Consider the following 20,318-nt stretch of genomic DNA (forward strand, 5'->3'; position numbering starts at 1 on the left):
AAGCAGTAACTGAGGGAACAAGGGGTTGTAATGCCCATCTTTGGGCTGCAGCAGGTCCATGGCCAGTCTCAAGCACAAGACAATCCTGTGTTTTGGTGATGGACCTTGAAGGGAACATGTAGCTCTAAGTAGATTTATTTGGGAGAATGGAATATAAAAAGGCATTAAGCAGCAAAAGTTCCTAATGGGTAAGCTCTGAGAAAATACTAGTTAATCTCAGTAGCTGATGTGAAGGAGACATTGTGACTGAGGAGAAGTAGGAGCGTTAGGAGATGAGGCTGTGGCACGTATGTAGTGCTGCAGACGTCCTTCTGCTCACTGAATAGACGGCAGATTTATGGGAGCAGAGCACACAGGCTAAAAAACTGAGGCCAAGAGCAGGCACAGGGGAATAGAGTCTGTTGAAGACAAAAGAGAGATTGAGTCAAGAGAGGAGTTAGTGGAAACGGAGTTTGAGATTGCTTCTTTTGTCCAGAGGAAACTTTTAAAACATGCCCACGAAAAGCCAAACCACACATTCATCTAATCAGTACAGGCTGAGGAGATGAACAATGTGAAATCATTGCCCATGTAAAAAGATACATGCAGTTCTGGATGCAGCTGTGAACTTGGAAGCAAATAGTGAAGATGGAAGGAAAAGAAAAGCGAGTAGAAGTCAGAGAAGGAGCAGAAGTTGTGCTTTCTACTTGAGGCACCAGGAGATTCGTTCTTGACTAACACCTAACTTAATTGAGCAGCTCAACTAGTTTTTAGTTCTGCATAAGGCTTAAACAGAGCTACATTCCTTTTCTTTGTAACCAAACAAATCCATGATTAACACCTCAGCAGGCTGTAGTAGCTGGGCTCACACAGTGGCTGCTCAGATTCATACCTGTGTTCTCACTTGAGTAACTGGACCATTTCATAGGAGTCAATTCCTCACTAGCTGTGGGTATCAAGACCAGAACCCAACAACACTAACCTACTATGTCTCCCTTAAACATAAGTGTTGTTACTACAGTACAGTTTTTTAAAAAAAAGAGAAAAAATCAACATAAAATTCCTCTGTAATGTCCAGGATCTGTGATGATTAACTGCTGTCAAAATTACTATCAGATTGAAAACTACTTGGTGTTCTGCTTTTGTTCGGTTTTGACAGTTATATTCGGAAAGTAATCCAACAATTTTGTTAAGCCCTCTTAATTATTCTTCAGGGTTTTAAAAATATTATTACCAATTAATGTTTTTTAAAACGTTTTAGATATCCTGCAAGTGAATTATCCTGGTACTTACTTAATATCCAACATCATGGTTCTTGCATCACTTCTAAATATTGGCGACAGTAATATTTAGCTGAATATTTAGCTTTTATAGGGAAAGCTGCAAAACCCAAACACTCCCCATGCAGGTAGTCTACAAGACATTAATATTGCCTCTTTTAGCTTACTGGCTTGGAGGAATGGCAATCCCCTTTCTTACCATAAAGACTAGTGCCCATCACTGTTAAAATAGCAGTGGTCACTTGTTCTCTGCCCATTGATCTCAATTAGCTTGGGATGACCCCAATTTTCAAGTGAGGGAGGAGTCAGGGATGTGGTAGAAACTCTTGCACATCATGTTTACTCATGCCCTTGGAAAGTGTCATGAATAGTTTCTTAATCGAATGCCTGTTACAAGAAGATACTATGGAGAACTGAATTTATCTTTGCAGACAGTCACAGACATAGTTAAAGTTGCAAGTAGGCACAGGATGGTTTGGGGATGTTTTGAAAGGCAGCTTTGATAACAATTTAATTGAAAGTGTTAAAGGCTGTAAAACATAGAGTCTTCTGTTATGCAACTCAGGGTACAACATACCTGAAGGATACACTTCACCTTGAATGCTAATCTCATAAAAAAAGAGATGTGTTCATAGCTAGCAAAATATTTCATCTCTTCTATTTTTAATAAAATATCTTAATTATGGAGTACAACCAGCCATCTGCTAAAGCAAAACTTGTTCCTTTCTTCCATTATTCTTTTTCTTCATTCTTTTTCTTTCTACTTCTTTTTACTCTCTTTCCATTTCTTTTTAAACTTTTAAAATAGCCATTTTTCTAAAAGCACAAAGCAATTCTTTTTTTTATTGGTATTTTACAAGAGTTTTATCTCTTGGATATATTTTCATTCTGAGTGCCTTTGTTTGTATATAGACAGGCTATTGTGTTAGATGGTTTGGGCTGATATTAGCTGGCAGAAGGAAAGAGAAGCCTGTCTTGGCAAACCCTGATTTTTATGTAAGAGGACATCTGTGAGCTCTATCATTGTGGTGTAGCTGGACTCTCATAGCCTAAAAGAAAACTAGAATCTAAAAGCAAGCACATCTGTCCCCTTGACATTGTAAGGATTATACATTTTGAGTTTGAGGACAAGGATTTACTGGTGAACCCTGAGGAATGGTACTAAGTTATGGCCCCTCTTCTGCCTTCCTGTCACTGGGCTTCTACTCAAAGGGGGTTTTTTGGAAACTGGCTGTTTGCCCCCCAGCTGTGTGGTGGTTTAATCAGTAGCTAGTGGCAGGAGAGATTCCTCCATGGGATTCAAGCTATGGAGGGATGTTCGGGTGGAGGCCCAGACTCAGAACATCCATCACAGCATGAGCTACCTCAGGGCTGCAAAACCCAGCTGAGAAAGAGAGTTAGAGCACGTGGGGTTGGTCCCTGTTGACATTTTGGGTTGCTCCAGTCACACTGCTGGGATACTTTGATTCTATCTTTAAAAATGGCACTATATGCCTCAGTCCAGTCCATCCATTGCTATCATCCATGCTTCCGTGGTGAGATACGCTGTGTCTGGTGCTCACCATTCCTCTCGGCCGCTCGCTGAAAAGAGAACACTTTGTCACAAGTGGGTTCCTGGTGTGTTTTTATGACTTTTCTCCACCCCGTTTGTTGGACTGGACTCGGGCTGTTTGCTGCTGCTTTCTGAACCCAGCACCGCCGCTCACACCAGGCTTCGAGGACCGTCTTCCCTTTAGGATTTATAATTCAAAATTTATATGCTCTCTCTGTTGCTTGGCTGAAAAATTTAACATGGGCAAGAGCTCTGTTTGCATTGGCTTTAGGCTGTGAGCTAGGGAGGACAAAGAAGTAGAAAACAGAGAAATTGAGAGGTTGAATCAAGTTTTTTAGAAATTATCATTATTTCCTCATGCATACCAGGTTGGATTTCACTCACTTCATGTCCTTGGGTGCTGCTCAGATAAACTGTCCAGCCTTAAGTGTGTAGGTAAACATTATGTAGGCAACACACCTGAAAGAAAATGACAGATAGAGGCAAATACACTTTCTCCACTCATGGTAGTTTTTAGTGTATTTGAGCATATTTGAGTGTACTTGAGTGTGGTTAAAGCTCCCTTGCATGTAGAATTATTTGTGTTTGCAAGTTCTTTTCCTGCTTGTTGCATCCACTGCATGAAGAGTGGGGAACAAGCTTATGCTCTGTGCAAAGAGATGATGAGAACAATCAGAATTACTGCAAAATTGATGTATTAAAATCGGATATTGGTGTGAGAGACAAAGGGAATGACTCTATTAATAACTCGTGTTGTAACTTGTTTTATCCCTGCTGACTACTGTTACTCTCCAGAGAGAGATGTCACCTCATGTCCTTGTAACATTTTGTCTCATTTCGAGCTCCCTTGCACATAGAATTATTTGTGTTTGCAAGTTCCTTTCCCGCTTGTTGCATCCACTGCACGAAGAGTGGGGAACAAGCTTATGCTCTGTGCAAAGAGATGATGAGAACAATCAGAATTACTGCAAAATTGATGTATTAAAATCGGATATTGGTGTGAGAGACAAAGGGAATGACTCTATTAATAACTCGTGTTGTAACTTGTTTTATCCCTGCTGACTACTGTTACTCTCCAGAGAGAGATGTCACCTCATGTCCTTGTAACATTTTGTCTCATTTCTGGACACTTCTTCATCAGTCTGGTATTTTTATTTTGGGGGAAAGTAGACTAGTTTGGCCTTATATGAAAGTCTTGAGTTGTAGGGAAATTCTTTTTTTTTGCCTTCCGTTCAGCTGTAGACAGGAAAAGAAATCAGAGATGGGACATAAACTATGTCTAAACTGCACAGAAATGTAGTCAAAGAAGTAGAATTTGAGTGATGAGGTGAAAGATGTAGGCTGAACATTCAATTTGAAATGTTAAGGTGTGATTTGAGGCTGTTTTCAAATTTCAGCGTGTAACTTAAACATGAAGTTTTTGATTTATTTTGGAATCAGTCCCTCACAGAACGATGAGATGACGCAACTCAAGAGCCACTAGCAAGCAACCAGCTCGATTCAATTAAGAGCATCAAATTAGGGGAATCTGTGATACCAAATGCTGAACAATGAGTTTCAGGGCAGCTGTGCCCTCTCGGTGTCTCTCACTGCCCCAAACACTGACATTTGAGTTTCTTTAACGCTGCCTTTGAGACTTCAAGAGGACAGTTGGAAACAGTTAAATAGTAGGTCTTCTGTAGTGAAATACAAAGTTTAAAGCTGAATTTCAGTCTCAGCAACCGGGCTCGTAATACTGTAGTTACTTTGGTTTGTATTTCTGTAACCAAGGCTGGAATGTGGCCTTTACCCCACTGAACTGATATTATCATCCTAAAAGTTTGGAAGCCACAAGACTGGGATGTGAACAATAGCCCAGCACATGTGTGCGCATACTTTGCCCCTCAGAATCTCTTGGTTTTTGTTTATTTCTTTCCCCAAAGGAGAAGTTTTAATTTTGTTTTTTAGTGAGGCTATACAGCTTTTCCTCTGAACCATCCCAAATAAATGATCTGTAATCAAGAGGAATGTTTCCAATCAATTAGTTACTGCAGCCGTGTGCTTGTATTTCAGATTATTCACAGTCTGTAGGAGTTGTATAATGAAGATTTTAATGACTGAACAGAATGCTTATATTGAAATGGAGGCAAGGATGCCTCTTCTTATTGCCAAGAGCTGGATGTCTATTATGCATAGTATTCCATATGAAGTTAGCACCTATAGGAGGGGAGTAAAGTGTGCTTTGGGCTGAAAGGGCGGAAAACATGCTCATGTTTTCTCTGCGCTGATTTTCAGCATCCCCCAGGAGATTCAAATGCATCATCCATGCTTCCCGAAAACCTTCCCGTTTTGTTACAGTCACTAATTAAAAGTTGCCCAGTCTTTCTGTATAACGCTGATAATCACAATCACAAATTGTATATCACGAATTATATGAAGCTGCTCCTGCACATTGATGTGCACAATTCTGTAACCTGTGGTAACTAAGGTGTTCCATGTCTTGTACTGCACATTAGCAACTTAGATGTTTGCAAACTACTGTATTGATTGTTTTTTCTTGAAAAGTGCTACAGCCAATGTTGTTTATATATTATGGGACAAAAAGGAAAAAATCTGTAATATCAACACAAACTGTGTTAAATTTACCATAAAATAGGCACTCTTTTGCTCTTGCCAAGAGTTTATGTGAAGAAGTGCTGTGTTGTTTTCTCTGTCCCCATTAGGTAGGTTTTGTCAGATCCCAAGCAAGGATGGCACAGTGCTCCAGAAGTGAAGAGAAAAGTTCAGATATGGGATAGTTACCTACTTATAGTTTTACGATTACTCTGATGACCTCAGATCTCACCGGGTCCTACTCGGTTCTTTGAAGATTTATTTTCTTTTTTACCTGCAGTATGAGAGACAGTTTGCCTATCAGATAGAGCCTCTGGCATAGATACTAATCTCTCCTGATCCTTAGCAATGGCATGTCTTTTTATATTTTGAGGACAGAGATAGTTGTGTACTTAATCTTTTATCTCTGTTATTTCTTCTTTTCCCCTTTCTCCTCGCTAGTTCCCCACCACTTCTCTCAGTCTTCCCTAGACACGTGTTTTTGCCTCCCTGCTTTCTGCTGACCAGGGCTCAAGCACTAGTCGTCGAGTGAAACTGAGCTTGAAAGTGCTGGATTTCTCAGCTTATAATAGGAGAAAACCAGCTAAACTGTGCCGAACCCCTTTTGCTCTGCGACGAGCCCCATGTGCCAAATGCCTTCACACGTGATTCGAAGCTGCTCCGTCTTCGCCGGGTGCCTGGTCTGTAAATGATTTGCCTGACTGGGGTGTGATGGTTTGCAGGAGGCCAGCACTGCTTAACCCATTTTTTTTTCCTGTGTGTTTGCGTGTGGTGGGTCTGCTGTGTGCTCCCAGCCTCCTGCAAAACTTAACGCCGCAGCCCATCAAAGTATTTATAGAGTCTCTGGGTGGAACAGGCAGCAGAGGATCCGCCACATGGAGGGAAATGCTGATGGGAGCTCCTGCTGCCGCCTGGAAAGCTCGAATCCCACTCCCACCTGAATTTTTCAGCACTAGCAGATCGATCCAAAGCTTTCTGAAACCAGAGGAGAGACTTGCCACAGCTTCGCTCAGCTTTGCCCCGATCTTAGATTTTTCAGCATCTCGTAGTGCTGGTTGTCAGAGAAGGCGGCGAGTCTCCTCTGCCTCAGGAGCATTTCACTTTCCCTATATTGGTGGTAAGAAATATTTTGTCCTTCCCCCTAAAAACCCTTATGGAGTGTTTTACAAGGTTACCAGAGGGCTACCTCATAGGGCTTGTAAGTAGTACAGGAACATATATTAACATGAATACATTTCATACTATAGTCTTATTTGGTAACATACTGTATTAAGAGACCACCTCTAAGAAACCTCAAAACACATAATATACCTTTGCAGACAACCACATCTGTTAAATGGCTTATTTCTGCCAGTACTTTTGTACCAGTCCCATACAGGTGGCAGAATTGGCTGCTAGCTCAAGTGTTAGGTAGCGTTTTGAAAAACTTAGAGGGAAAAATGGTTGACAGACCGTTTTTGGTTGCGCAGTCAGTGCTGTCACACTCACTCTTGCCAAGAGCTCGGATCAGATAGTGGTTGGTGCTGAAGGAAAACTCTTGCTTAATTTACAATGACTGAATGCACTGAAAATGTTATTTATAACAAGACAAAATTTTTTATTGATTATTCAGTGTGATCACACCAACAGTTTTTCTTACGGGGAAAAAGATAAATAAATAAAAGACTTGGAGAGGACAAGAACATGGGACTATAAAGCCTAGGTCTGCAGATGGCAGAAGCGTTGGCACCAAGCTCATGTCTGTTCCAAACATCATTTGTCTATTTTACATCAAAAGAAGAAACTTCTGGAGCAAAATTTAGAACAGAGCTTTCCCTTGTTCCCCAGAGATCTGGCGTAGTGTCTAGGCTGGAGTTGTGTCATCTTTCAGTTGTGATACAGTGGCTGTACGTAGAATGGGTGTTCCTCCACAGGAATTCTGACCCAAATCCAAAAAAAAATAGTGTGTGAGCCTGGGGATGGATTAACATGTTATTGCAAAACATGTAGATAATGGAGCTGTTTTAAAACTGCTGATTTAGGGGAATTCTGGCTATTCCATTCATACTAGAGAAAGGAATTAATCCTGTTTGGGTTTTTGATTGTGCTGTTTTCTTGGTGGCTTGTTTGTTTTTTTTTTTAACAAGAGTGATATTTACCTTCAGTTTAAAATCTGTGAGTCTTGGGTGAAAAGATACATACGACAGCATTGGAGACATAATCCTTACAAATCCACAAGATTTAAAATACTTCTCTGGCCTCAGTGTATCCACACAGTCATTTTAAATGTTGATGGCTCCCCATTTTCTTGTGACAAACCATTAGGAGGCATGGTTGAGCAATGGTACAGGAGAGAGATATAGTTCAATATCACATATTTATGCACAATTTATCTGATTTTGACTGTATCACAGATGCAGAACCATTTCACTGCAGGGAATTGACTCAGATCTGTCAGCGTTCATTAACTAAGAGATCTGCTGGGCTCCATTAGCACAGAGACAGTTTGGTTCTTCCAGTGCCACCCATCTCTCTTCTCAATTCTCCATCTTATCCCAAGTATCTAGACTTCTAAATTATTCCTCTTTTGAGGAATATCCACTAATGAAGAATTGGTTGCGTTTTCTTGGTTCAGAAAGGACACAAGGCTGCGTATAGAGAGGTTCAATTGTGAAGCTACTGGAGTAAATTTGAACCCAGCTACCCATCTGAACTCAAATGCTACCTTAATTATTTCTGCATTACTTGAAAGGAAAGCCTAAAATATTCAGAGAAATAGTTTTCTTATCTTTTGGAATGATCTGCATAGCTACCTTCTTATTGAGGTAACTTGCTGCATTGATATTATGTATGAGATGTCACTTATCAATAGATCCTTTGGCACAGGGATTTAAAAATGTGATGTGGAAGCATTTTAAGAAGAAAGGAGCCTTCAGCTTAATTTGTACTGTTACAGAAACGGAGGTTGCTTTAGTTTGTAGATGCATGCCACTACTTATCTTGACTAGGAAAAAATGCTTCTTCATGAATCTACCAAAGAATTCCTAATGGTGAGATTAGAATAAACACCAAACCCTGTTATGCGATTGATTTTTAGTAGTGGAAGAAACGTAGTGCCTCCTCAGGTTGTTTTTTAAAATAAAAAAACACCCAACAAGTTGAAGATTAAAATTTCAAGTATTGGGGATTTTGAGGCTGGATTCTCAGTTTCTCTCAGTGTCAGTATGTGACATCAGGCGAGTTTGGAGACACCTGGTATAGCCTTAATATAAGTTGCAGCATCCCGTGGAGTTTTAAATTAACAACAGCTCCTCTTGTACTGCCAATGCAGTCTTTTGCAAGATGCTTGCCAGAACACAACGCCCAGAGAAGCTGTGGATGCCCCATCCCTGGAAGCGGATGGGCTGGATGGGGCTTTGAGCAACCTGGTCTGGTGGGAGTGTCCCTGTCCATGGCAGGGGGTTGGAACTGGATGATCTTGAAAGTCCCTTCCAACCCAAATCATTCTATGATTCGATGAACTCAGACTATCTCAGCCCTTTTCTCTTGCACTCACAGCTTTTGATGTCCCTGATCTGCACCCAGGCCCTCCCTGGGAGAGGAGCTGTGGCCATGCTCCATCACCTGGTCCTTCTGCTGGCTCCAGCCTTTTCCTATCAGGTGGGAGGAATGTGCAGGACAGTGGGAGTGCTACCCTGTGCTCTGGTTCCTCTCCTCCTCAGTTTTGGTTGGAAAGGTGTCCACACAGCAGTTAATCCTTTTTGTTTTTAAATGCCTGTGTTTATGTGGTAGCTACGTGGGATTTGTGTCCAGTTCTGGGGGGGTTATTTCATCGCCGTTCTATGTTTTTAGTGATACATTTGGGAAGGGAGAGAAGAGCACGACCATCCCTTCCCAGCAGTGCTCAGGCTGCGTCCGTAAAACAGTCCAGGGATGGTTCTTGTGTCCTGGGGCTGAAGGGCACAGCACGCCTCACATCCATATGGCCGAGTGCTCCTTTTTTTCCCAAAAGAGGGTGGCCTCATCCCCCCTGTCCCTTGGGAGCCCTCCCTGGCCCGTGCTGTCCCCTGAACCGTGCCCAGCCATTGTCTGGGAAGATGTGAGCCGGCAGGAGCCAACGCTGTGCCAGGGAGCGGGCTCTCCGTGGAGCAGCCAGGGCAGGGACACGCCAGAGCACGCCCTGGCCCTCCCTCCCTTCCAGGTACAACCCTGACCCTGGTAACATCCACCTTCCCCCCAAGTTCAGCGGCGTCTTTAAATTGTGTTTTCACATTTCCCATCAGCCACATCATCTGGGCCGACGTTACAGTTCTGTTCGTTTTTAAGAAACTGTATTAAATGGCAAGTCAAGTAATATTACAGCAAAGCAGTGCGAATAATGGAACACAGCTGTTGCATTCTTTCGGAGGGATGCAGTAAAAGGCAGAGGTAATACCTGCAGAGGCTTTTTTTTTTTGTTATTATTTTTAGCTAAAAAGGGTATTACGTGTTTTTTCAAGCTGTGCTTAAACTGAACTAGTACATATGTAAATTGAAGCATGCATAAATGTGCAGTTCCATCTGGGGGGAAAAAAACCACTCCTAAACAGATTGAAGCAAGGAAATGAATCTTTGGGGGGATGTCAGTAAATATTCAGATATCCTCACACTTTCCTAAATAAATGCACATTTGTAAAATATCGGATTGCATATTCCAAACACAACTTTAAGTCTGTCCCTGTATCCATTCCCAGTCTTCTTCTGCCGACCAGAAAACCCCTACAGTCAGTAACTCTACATCAAATAAATTCTGAATATGAGTTACAACCATCACACAATATGGTTATGTTGGAATATTTTTACTATTTAATAACAGACAAAGTGGATACTTTATTTTGGAATCAAAGTGCTGTTATGTGGATTTATGGTTTATAAGGTTGGCAGTGTTTCTGAGTACTTTCTTTTCCAAAGTACATAAATATAAAGTGGTAAAAGTTTTGTTTTTAGCTTATAAATGCAGTTAATCATCTGTTCAAACAATAAAAAAATTCAATTTATTAATGGCCAAGAAATGTTAGGGGTTTGGAGTTTTTTTCTTTTTTTACAAGAGACTCATTTAAGTCAACTGGATGAAATGAATAGACAGTGAATATCACAATGGTTTCGGGGGGGGATCGTGGCACACCAGCCCATCGTGTGGGAACTCAAGTCATTAATCCATTAAACTCCTTACTGCCTCCGAGTCTGATTTAAAGGTCAGGGTCTTTTTTAAGGATTTTGTTGGTGAGGGGAAGAAACTATTCGTGTTTGATGCGTCCAGCGCGTGCTGAAGTGTGTTCTCCGCCTGGAATTGGCGGCGCGGAGCGGTGGGTGGGCCATAACGTGCGAGAGCTCTTCTGGCCTACACCAGGGTTTGTATTGATCCTTGCCTTCTTAACATCCTGTTTTTCATCCTGGTTACAATATACGCCAACATGTCAGGCAATTAGGCGTGTGAGGACCTGGTTCTGCTTGATTATTTGACTTCCTGCAACTAATAATGAGATTTTTGAAAGATTTAGTGCCATGCCATTGAATATAAAAGAGGATCGGAGGCCTGTATGTGCAACGGAGTTAGGTGTGGTAGATTAAATTTGTCCTGGCATTCTTACTGAAGCCTCCCTGTAGGCACTATCAGCTGTAATCGGAGCTGCTGCCAGAAATAACATGGCAGTGTCAGAATCATGGGTGTTTTAAGGGTAAAGCCAGGCGACTTGAAGCGTTCGCTTATTTGTTTAACTTTCAATTAATAAAGACCCACGAGATTCTTTTTCTTTCCTGGGTTGCTGTTGAATTCTGTCATTTAAATCCTTTTAACATTCTCCATAAACGCTGCTGGCATCCCAATCACCTATAACTAGTTAGGATTCAGAGGAGAGGAAAGAATACTTAAGATACGGCTTAACTATTGTGTCAGTCAGCGTTGTGCCTACACTTTGAACAAGGTCTTCTCTGTCAGTTGCTAAAATGTCTTTTTCTGTTCTCTTTTTCTGGATAACGAGGACTAGAAGTGACCAACAAAAGTTATAAATTATGTGCAGGCTGTGACCATCAATTGTGATGCCTGCCATAAGAGCGAGGTTTGATTCTCAGAAGGATACAGGATATACCGTGATTTTGAAATTCCTGGAAGAGTCCAGTTTTTTGCATTATTTACTACCCCTTTCCAGTAAGACTGTGGCTGTGAGAATAAAGCAAGTTAAAATCAGCACATGCTTGACCTTTGTGGCACTGATTTCTCCTGCACTCAGAGGCTGGTCCAGGTGCTGGACACCGTTCAATGAAGAGGTGACCCCGAGATCAAACTGGGACAGCGTTACCGGGAAGGAGCAATGGCATAAATCTAAAAATTAGTAACCCCTATGATAAATACTTTAAAGGATTGCCCTTTCAAAAGCTTCAGTACATGCTTCACGATGTCATTTAACCATCAACTGTGACTATAAAGTTAAGAATAATTTTTCCATTGCATTTTTTATCTTGAGTAAGATAATGTATATTCAGTTAAAGAATACACTTCTGGTTATTTCCAAAAAACCCAGACCTACAGGGACCAATCCTGGCCAAGGGCCAACCCCGTGTGACAGTTCATTGTTCCTGCCATTGTACGGCTTGATTCTAAGGAAGGCAGGAACCAGAATGGTTGTAATAATAGTATTAATAATCAGATTATTACTTATTTTGATTTGTGCTGCTTGCTTTTTGTGTTTCTCTTCTTGCACACATTGCAATTCACCCGTGGATTTCAGTGTGGTTTATAGACAGGTTTCGTGCACGTTACCATGCCTGGGTTACAAATACTGTTCATAATTTTTTGCATGTCTTTTTTTCAGAACATAGAAATTAGCACTAAAGCCTTAGGTTTAGCTTTAGCTTTAGCTTTGGAAAAAGTTTTTTTTCAGTCTAAAGGAATCTCATGGTGTCACTTTCATTCTCTCCTGTGAAAGTTAAATTTCTTTCTCTTGCTTCCTTTTATGTTCAAAAACTTAAATAATTTATTACTGCAAAGGAATGTGTAGTGAATCCAGTAACCAACAGAGGATGTGGAAAGATTTATTGGAAGAAACATTAAGAGCATTCCTGGCCAGGTGTATTTTTTTTTTCTTTTTTGTGAAATGGGGAAAAAAAAAAATGTACACCTCCAGCCAACTTCAGATATGGCTGGAAGCCCTTCTGGAAAACAGCCTCTGTAAATGTGAAGTGCTTCTTGAGAGAAACCGAACCAAAAGCGATGGGGGGCACAGAGATTGGCACTGCTGAATGCCCCATCCAGCCTGGCCTTGAACCCCTCCAGGGATGGGGCAGCCACAGCTTCTCTGGACAACCTGTTCCAGGGTCTCACCACCCTCACAGGAAAGAATTTCTTTCTGAGATCTCATCTAAATCTCCCCTCTTTCAATTTAAAACCATTACCCCTCGTCCTATCGCTCCACTCCCTGATCTAGAGTCTGTCCCCATCTTTCCTGTAGGTCCCCTTTAGGTACTGGAAGGCTGCTATCATTTTTTGGATAAAAATCTAGTTACATGTAAATACCGTTTTTCCAGGAATGATAAAAAAGAATCAGGTATAAACTCGCTATTTCTAATTCTATCCATTTACCTCTTTAGCATTTTTTCTGTCATTTACATAAAGCAAAAAGTTAATAAGAGCATTATAAAATATAATGCTACATATTTTAGTGTTCCACTGATGCTTTTCCAGTATCAACTTTTCCTTCAGCCCCAAGTACTTGCTCTCCAGCTCCCCTCTGTACTAGTTGCACGGGTACCTCCCCTCAGCAGTAGCTTTATTCCTTAAAAAGCAGTGATTAACATTATGTTTTTGTGTAAGTTGTTGAAACCGTTTCCTCTTTCTCCATTAATCCAAGTGTCTTAAACATGTCATCTACAAATTATTGCTTGTTGCAGCATCTTAGAAGAGTTGTGGTGAAAAGATGCAGAATGAAACCGCTCCATCCCCCTGCCCCAGGGAGGAAGCTGTTCCTGCATCCCATTTTACATGGTCCCACCTTGCGTGACCCTAATGATGGAGTTTCCTTGGTCTGTCCAATAATCTGTTCCATTTTATACCAGTCCTTCCTGTTAAAACACTTTCCTGACTTCTTACATCCCAGTTTAAGTTCCCTTAAGCCTGTTGCTTCCAGTTTTATCCGTTGTGGATACGGAGCACAGCTCCTGCTCTCTCTTTGTAGCTCCCCTGCTGTACTTGAAACTCCTCTAGATTCTCCATGGAGTGTTGTAGACCTTTCTTTTTCTCTGTTGCTTCACTGAAATTGTCCCCTCCTATTTCTCTCCCCAGGGATGTGTCTATGCCTTGGCTACACCTAGTGATATTGTCCCAGTGCGCAAATTAAAATGTTACTGGTAGCAAGAGGCCAACCTTTTATAGTCAATACAATTAAGAAAACTTGGCAATTAGACAAAGGACTCTTTCAAATGGGAGCTGGAGCGCTCAGTTAGAAGCAGAGAATCAAAGTCTCATTTTATTAGTTCTTCCTGTGTTGGTCTCTCTACTCGCCTATCAAAACCAGACTACTTTGTAAAGTTATTTGATACAAAGACCATCCCAAACCACTGCAGTCCCAGTGCTTAAGTGCCTTTCTGAGTTTAAGTAGTTTGTAGACTGCAGATGGGATTCAGTAGGTGCTTAGAGTTATAGGTCTTTAACTATACTACTCAATTAAATCCTCAATTTTGTTCCAATGTTTTCAAACCCAAAACTTTGACCGCTTTTTAGATTTTTAAAAATCAGTTAGGAAGCAAGTGACAAAATCAAGCTTCTGTTTTTTTGGTGTCTGGATAGACAGCAGAAATACTAGCAGTTTCAATATATTCTTTTAAGAAAAATAATTTTGCTTTTTAAATCATCGTGGACATTGGAAAATGGTTGTTACTGTGAAATTGGGTTTCCTTAAAGTACTAAATTTTAGAAGTTCTTCTTCTTCTAAGTGCAAATAAATGTTTCTATTTTTTTCAACAAACATATGGTAATTTTGCATACTTGAAAATTGTTGTTAAATATTTACTTTTTCCACCTTTGTTAATATACTGTTTCCCCTGCTCCTTTTTTTTTTTTCCCCAGGACCATTTGCTGCTTCAGGAGACAGTAAATTCTGCTGCTGCTCTTATCATGGCATTAATAAAGGACAGAAACCCGGAGCTGACTGGGCAGCTGTTGGTAGCATAAGACCATAAATCATGTGTAGCTTTTGGAAATGTTTCTTTTTCATCATCCATTCACCAAAGGTCTTGAATCATTTTACCCTTTGATGAAAAGTCTGGATTTATGACATTTATTATTAAGAACTTTTAACAACATATTTTTGATACTGAAAATACAAGTCTGATATTATCTATAAAGTGTAAAATACAAATCATTCTGAGATGCACTGGGTACGTACTGGGAGGAACGATACTGAAAGGTTTTTGTGAGGTACTGATTGTTTAAGAGGGTGCAGAGAGGACACCAAAGCGTCCAGTCTTCATGCAGAATTGTTCTCAGCCATGCATGTGTGCTGTACTCTAGGACTGCATATAAGAAATTTAATTTAAGATAAAATAATCCTAAAGCACAGCTCTTGCTCTTTATAAGAAGCTATTTAAAAATTGCTGCCATACCTATTAGTGAATGTAGAGTTCGTTATTCAGCGTAGCCTTCCTGACATCAACAGAAACGCACGTGGAGAGAAGTCTTTAGGGTCAGATCCCCCTCCTCCACGTAATGAAGGGAACCTTGAAACAGAGAAAAGATGCACGTGGGGGCAATGAGGTGCTAAACCCCAGTTTTCCAGATGCAATGTGCTCTGGCTGTAGCACTCCTTGGTACTAGGCTTCTTCCAGTACCCCTGGGCCAGCATTTCGCAGTAGCTCCAATTAGTGTTACATATACTCTTTGTGTTCGCTTGTGTGTGTGGGTATATACACATATGTGCATATGCAGACTTTAAAGAAGAATTAGGACCGAAAAATACGTTTCACAACCCAATCTGTAGGCAGCGGAGAAGTAGGAAGGTCCTGTTAGCTTGTCTACACGAATACAGTTTTCATCTCTTGGTGCTTAACATATGTATGTATTAAACAGCAGCAAAGAGAACTGAGTGTTATGGGTTCAATTAGATGCTACATTGATACTCACGTGTGGAAAGTTGGGACAGGAGGGTAAAACGGTGAATGGTTATGTGGAGTATCTCCAGCTATTAAAACCACTAAGAGCAATACAAGAAGAGGACAGTCCCTAAAAACACCTGTCCCCTCCCTTCAGACTCAGGAATTCCAGCTTTCCTGGAACTTGTGAAGGGGTTGGGTTAATCTCTTATGCACCTGTCCTGATTGGAACAGGGTCTTAGGGAAACATCCCCACCAGAAGTGTCCAGGAGCCTGCTGCTCCGTCTGTCCTCAGCGAGACCACTCGCAAACTTCAGCATTTCCCTCTGAAACCAAAATTCCTCCCCTTATTCCCAACAAATTCCACTCCCTCTGGGGCTCAGACAAAACTCAGGATAGCAAGATCCACGTTTGGTCCCCTTCCCCTTCTTACCTTTCACTTGACTATCTTTATCTCCATTTTAAATCCCTTTTAGAAGCTGTTGTCGATCCCAAACTTCCTTCATTACACGATAGAATAGTTGTTAGCTCACTGTTTTCTTCCACACAGAGGTCATCCTAAGAGAACTAGCAAACTTCTTGTGCATCATCTGCTTTCTTCTTTGCTTCTCTCTCCTCTCAGCTTTGATTAATAATTTGTCCTTTTCTGACATTGCACAAGAGAAGCATTCATATTAGCTCTGCGGATGGCTATACAATAGGCATATTTTATTCATATATATATTCATGTCTGTTCATATGCAGAGTACGCAAATAAATGAGGAACTGAAGAATTTATTATTGGTATTCATAATTTAACAGGACAGCTTCCACAAATAAGTTTTCTGAATTTGCTTTTACATTAATGAATTTGATGAAGGAATTTGTCTCACAGGCTTTTAAAGGACATGATGAAAGATGTCTCTTTGACTGTATTTTTTGATTCTTCTTCTCTTGAAGACTAAAATACAGTCCGTGATGTGTCCTCCCTACATAATAATAAGGAAGTGAATTTAGAAAATCCTTTATGTTTCCCATCCACTCTAATTTATACGTTGTGATGCTGCCTTAGCATTGGATTGTGTGTAACTTGTCATTTACTTAAACAGAACCTTTTACTTTGTAGGGTTGTTTGACTTAACCTCATTCTCTTAAAAGGATTTCAATCCAATTAAAAATGTTACTGCAACGAGCTGCTGTAATGAGAAAATATTGTGGTTGTTTATGAACTTACTTTGAAAAGAGAACAGACAATGCACAAAAAAAAGTAAGTTTCAGGTCATCAGACATACCTAGTACTAATCTTAAATGGAAGACAATAAGCTTTATTAATATACTGTTAATCATTGCATTATGGTTTTTTTATCTTTAACAGTCTTTTAAAATAATCTACAGACACTGAATAAATCTATTTTGCTGGAAGCAAATATACCAAGTCTTTTTAAATAATCTACAGACACTGAAAAAATCTATTTTGCTGGAAGCAAATATACCAACAACAGAACTACTAAAACAGACCCCGAAATACTAGAACTGCAGTAAAAAAAAAGAAAAAAAAGAAACTGGACTGTGATTAATGCTATTGTGTATCCAACCCAAATTTAAATGGTCTTTTGGATGATTGTTAATACTTACAATGGGAATAAAGATATAAAATGAAATTAAGAAACTGGTTGATTGTTTTTTGTCTGTGCATAGCTTCTCACAAATAGCTATATACATGAGAAACTTGGCAGCCTTTCGTACACACATGCTGTTTTGAATTTAACGAGTGAATCAGTCACCACCCATATTGCTTTGAACATTTGGACAGAGATAACACGGAGTAAATAAAAGCTCAGACTCTGCCAGCCTTGCTTACCTTACTCCTTAAGCACTCTAATTAGTATGCCTTGGGTAGCGTTCATCAGAAAAGAGAATACAGAACATGGCTTTTCATAGCCATATTCTGAGTGAATTAGATTTGTATATTGAAACCAACCCACTTCACGCAAAATCTGAAAAGTAAATTACTTCATTTGTCTTAGATCAGTCTAGAAGAATTCTAGTTACAATTTTTTTTTTCTCTTTAGCTTTCCAGGCTACCTCGCTTGAAAAAGATGGTTTGATGGTCTTCACAAAAAGGCTTAAAGAATGAAAAGAAGATGGTGGAATTAAAAACAAAAACACCAAACCAAACCAAAAAGCAAAGAGAAGCAAAGTGAGATGTGAGATGTGACCCTGTTGTAATCAGTGGCATAGCTCTAGTTGACTTTAAAATACCACAGTGAAGCTTTTAGCTCATCTTATCACTAATGTAGGCTGCAGAACAAAAAATGTGTCAGGATGCCTTGAAGCTTTTGATGCATTCAGGTTCGTATTTCTGTGTGACACCAGACCCTCATTGTCTCCACAGAGCTCTTCTAGGTGCCATCCAAAGAGAAGCTTCCAAGGACACACAAGGTTCCCCATTACTGCTTGGCACTTCATGATACAGCAACTTTTCCTGTCCGTAGGTCACTCTATCAGAGAAGGATCATAGTTTGTTCTACCTGTCTTGGGCACTTCCTACTGGTCGCTGCTTTTTGTTCAGGTTTTATTTCTGAAGAAATTCACATTTACTTAGCAATAGGACGAGGGGCAATGGTTTTGAACTAGAGCAGGGTAGGTTTAGATTAGACATTAGGAAGAAGTTCTTCAGAATGAGGGTGATGAGACACTGGAACAGGTTACCCAGAGAGGTGGTGGAGGCCACATCCCTGCAGACATTCAAGGTCAGGCTTGATGAGGCTCTGAGCAACCTGATCTAGTTAAAGATGTCCCTGCTTACTGCGGGGGGGTTGGACTAGATGACCTTTACAGGTCCCTTCCAACCCAACGCATTCTATGGTTCTACGGTTCTATGCAAAAGCTTTTTTATTCTTGTCTCCTTCCTCTGCATCCATAACTTTGATTTGAAAAAATGCTAGTTCATCTTATCAAGTATCCCCCAAGATGTGCAGACAAGGCGTACTTCCCTCTGTCCCTGCTAAGGAAGGTTTTGGGGTTCAGGCATAGCCTCAGAGTAACAATGTCCCTGCAGGAGCCAGAATTGTGAGCAAGAGCCCGGCCCAGTGTGACTGCTCTGACAACGGGGCCATATAAATGGCTGCTGGTTGTAAAAACTGTGTGTTAAGGGATGAATTGAGCCCTTCAGAGCATTAGTAATGCCTCACCCTTATGTTCTTTAAGATCTCTGATTATTCTCTCCGGGCCATGCGATAGATGCGCTGGTCTTGTTTCTGTCTGGAAAAAAAAAAAAAAAGAAGTAGTTATTAGATTGATTAATTCAGATGCATAGTTTACTAGCTGGTAGATTTTTCTCTTTGTGTAGGTAGTGAAAGAATGGTATTCAGAGGAATTTCCTCTTGTTTGTTTCAGAGTTCACTTACTAAAACCACAACTAATTCTCACTGAAACAGGGAGAGCTGCTGAGACTTGTAAAAAGAATAATATCTGTAAGTATCTGTAAGGGCTCCCACTGGCAAAATCGGTCATGAAATATTAAGGTATAAATATGTATCTTATCTATATCTTATAGAAATGTATAATTGTGATATAAAAAGTTCAACAATAACTACATTATTTAAAGCCAATCTCGAAGAGCTGAATTCTGAGAAACTAAGAAAGGGCTTCCATTGTTCCTGCCCAACTCAATCAATCCAGTCTTTAGCACCTGGTCTGGAATACTTTGCGATGGCACCCGGTTCCATGACTAATGCCCTGCTCTGGCTGCCTCCGGTAAGATACCACAGCAAAGTGGTTCAAAATGAGTTCACATCTGCCCAGTGCCTGCCCTTTCCACTTCAGACTGGAGAGGTTTTATGAGGTCTGTCTCCCTTGGCCCCTTCCTCAGCCCTGTTGATAACCACAACTCAGTTTCTCCTCTGCTTCTGGCAGGCACCAGGGGAAAGCAGCAGTCACCCTCACTGCATTTTCCCCAGTGTGAGTTGATTTTGATTGACAGGGCTGTAAAGCACTTGTCAAATATACATTTTCCTGGGTTATTTCTTCCAGGAATACTCCATTCCTTTTGAGATCTGAAGCAGCCGATTTCAGTGCCTGGGCTGAGGAAACAGTCCCAACTGTGAAAATACATTTATGATAGAATATACTCAGTTTGTGCACACCAACCCGGGGAGCAAAGTGGCATTTTTAATGTATGTATTCCCAGGTTCATTTCAGTGTGCTTTTCTGTCTTTAGGCTGAAATGGATCTTGTCCTTCATCCTGCACATATTCCTGTCTCAGAAACTGAAATGATAATTCAGTTAAAATGCCACAACACTGAATTATAACACAGTTACAAAGACAAATGAGAGAGTAAGAGACTTGGATGGGCAAAAAAAAGTGACGTGAATTTAAATAAGATGGTGAAGAAAGGAGGCAAGAGAGAATATACCAGAGTTCCTACAGAAGGCAAAATCTGCGGGGGAGACCCCTGGAATGGCACAATGGGCGAAGGGCTGTGGGCAGGAAACCCTTCCAGGCTCGGTAGCACCCGAGATGGCAGCTCGATGAGGTGTTACCTGTTCAGCAGCCCTTTGAGATAATCGCCTCCCTCGGCGATTGTTGCTGCTTCTGCATCTCTTTCTTTTTTATTCCTCTGCCTCCCTGCCTTGGTTTCCTTGCCTCGGACCGGCCCCGTCACTTCAGATTTCCTTTCCGTTTCAGCCATTCCTGTCTTCTCCCGCGCTCTTCTCCCATCCTTTCCCCTACTTCTGTTCCTTGTTCTTTCTCTCCCTATTTGTCACTCTCTTTCCATTCCTCCCAGCCCACCATCGTCGAAGGAGACGATTCCCCCCTCCTCCACCCCCT

At 40.9% G+C, this 20,318-nt stretch overlaps 1 protein-coding gene across 1 annotated transcript in view; it reads left to right on the top strand.

Annotated features, from left to right (window-relative positions):
• ISPD (isoprenoid synthase domain containing) overlaps positions 1 to 16,912 on the top strand; it is a 115,699-nt gene extending 98,787 nt beyond the window's left edge. Inside the window, exon 10 of the mRNA XM_014937922.1 lies at positions 14,483 to 16,912. Within this exon, the coding sequence (XP_014793408.1) occupies positions 14,483 to 14,587 (105 nt within the window). The 3' untranslated portion in view covers positions 14,588 to 16,912. The remainder of the gene's footprint in view (positions 1 to 14,482) is intronic.
• The last annotated feature ends 3,406 nt before the right edge of the window (positions 16,913 to 20,318 follow it).

This window comes from Calidris pugnax, unplaced genomic scaffold (assembly GCF_001431845.1).
Source record: "Calidris pugnax isolate Ruff unplaced genomic scaffold, ASM143184v1 scaffold11, whole genome shotgun sequence".
NCBI lineage: Eukaryota > Metazoa > Chordata > Aves > Charadriiformes > Scolopacidae > Calidris > Calidris pugnax.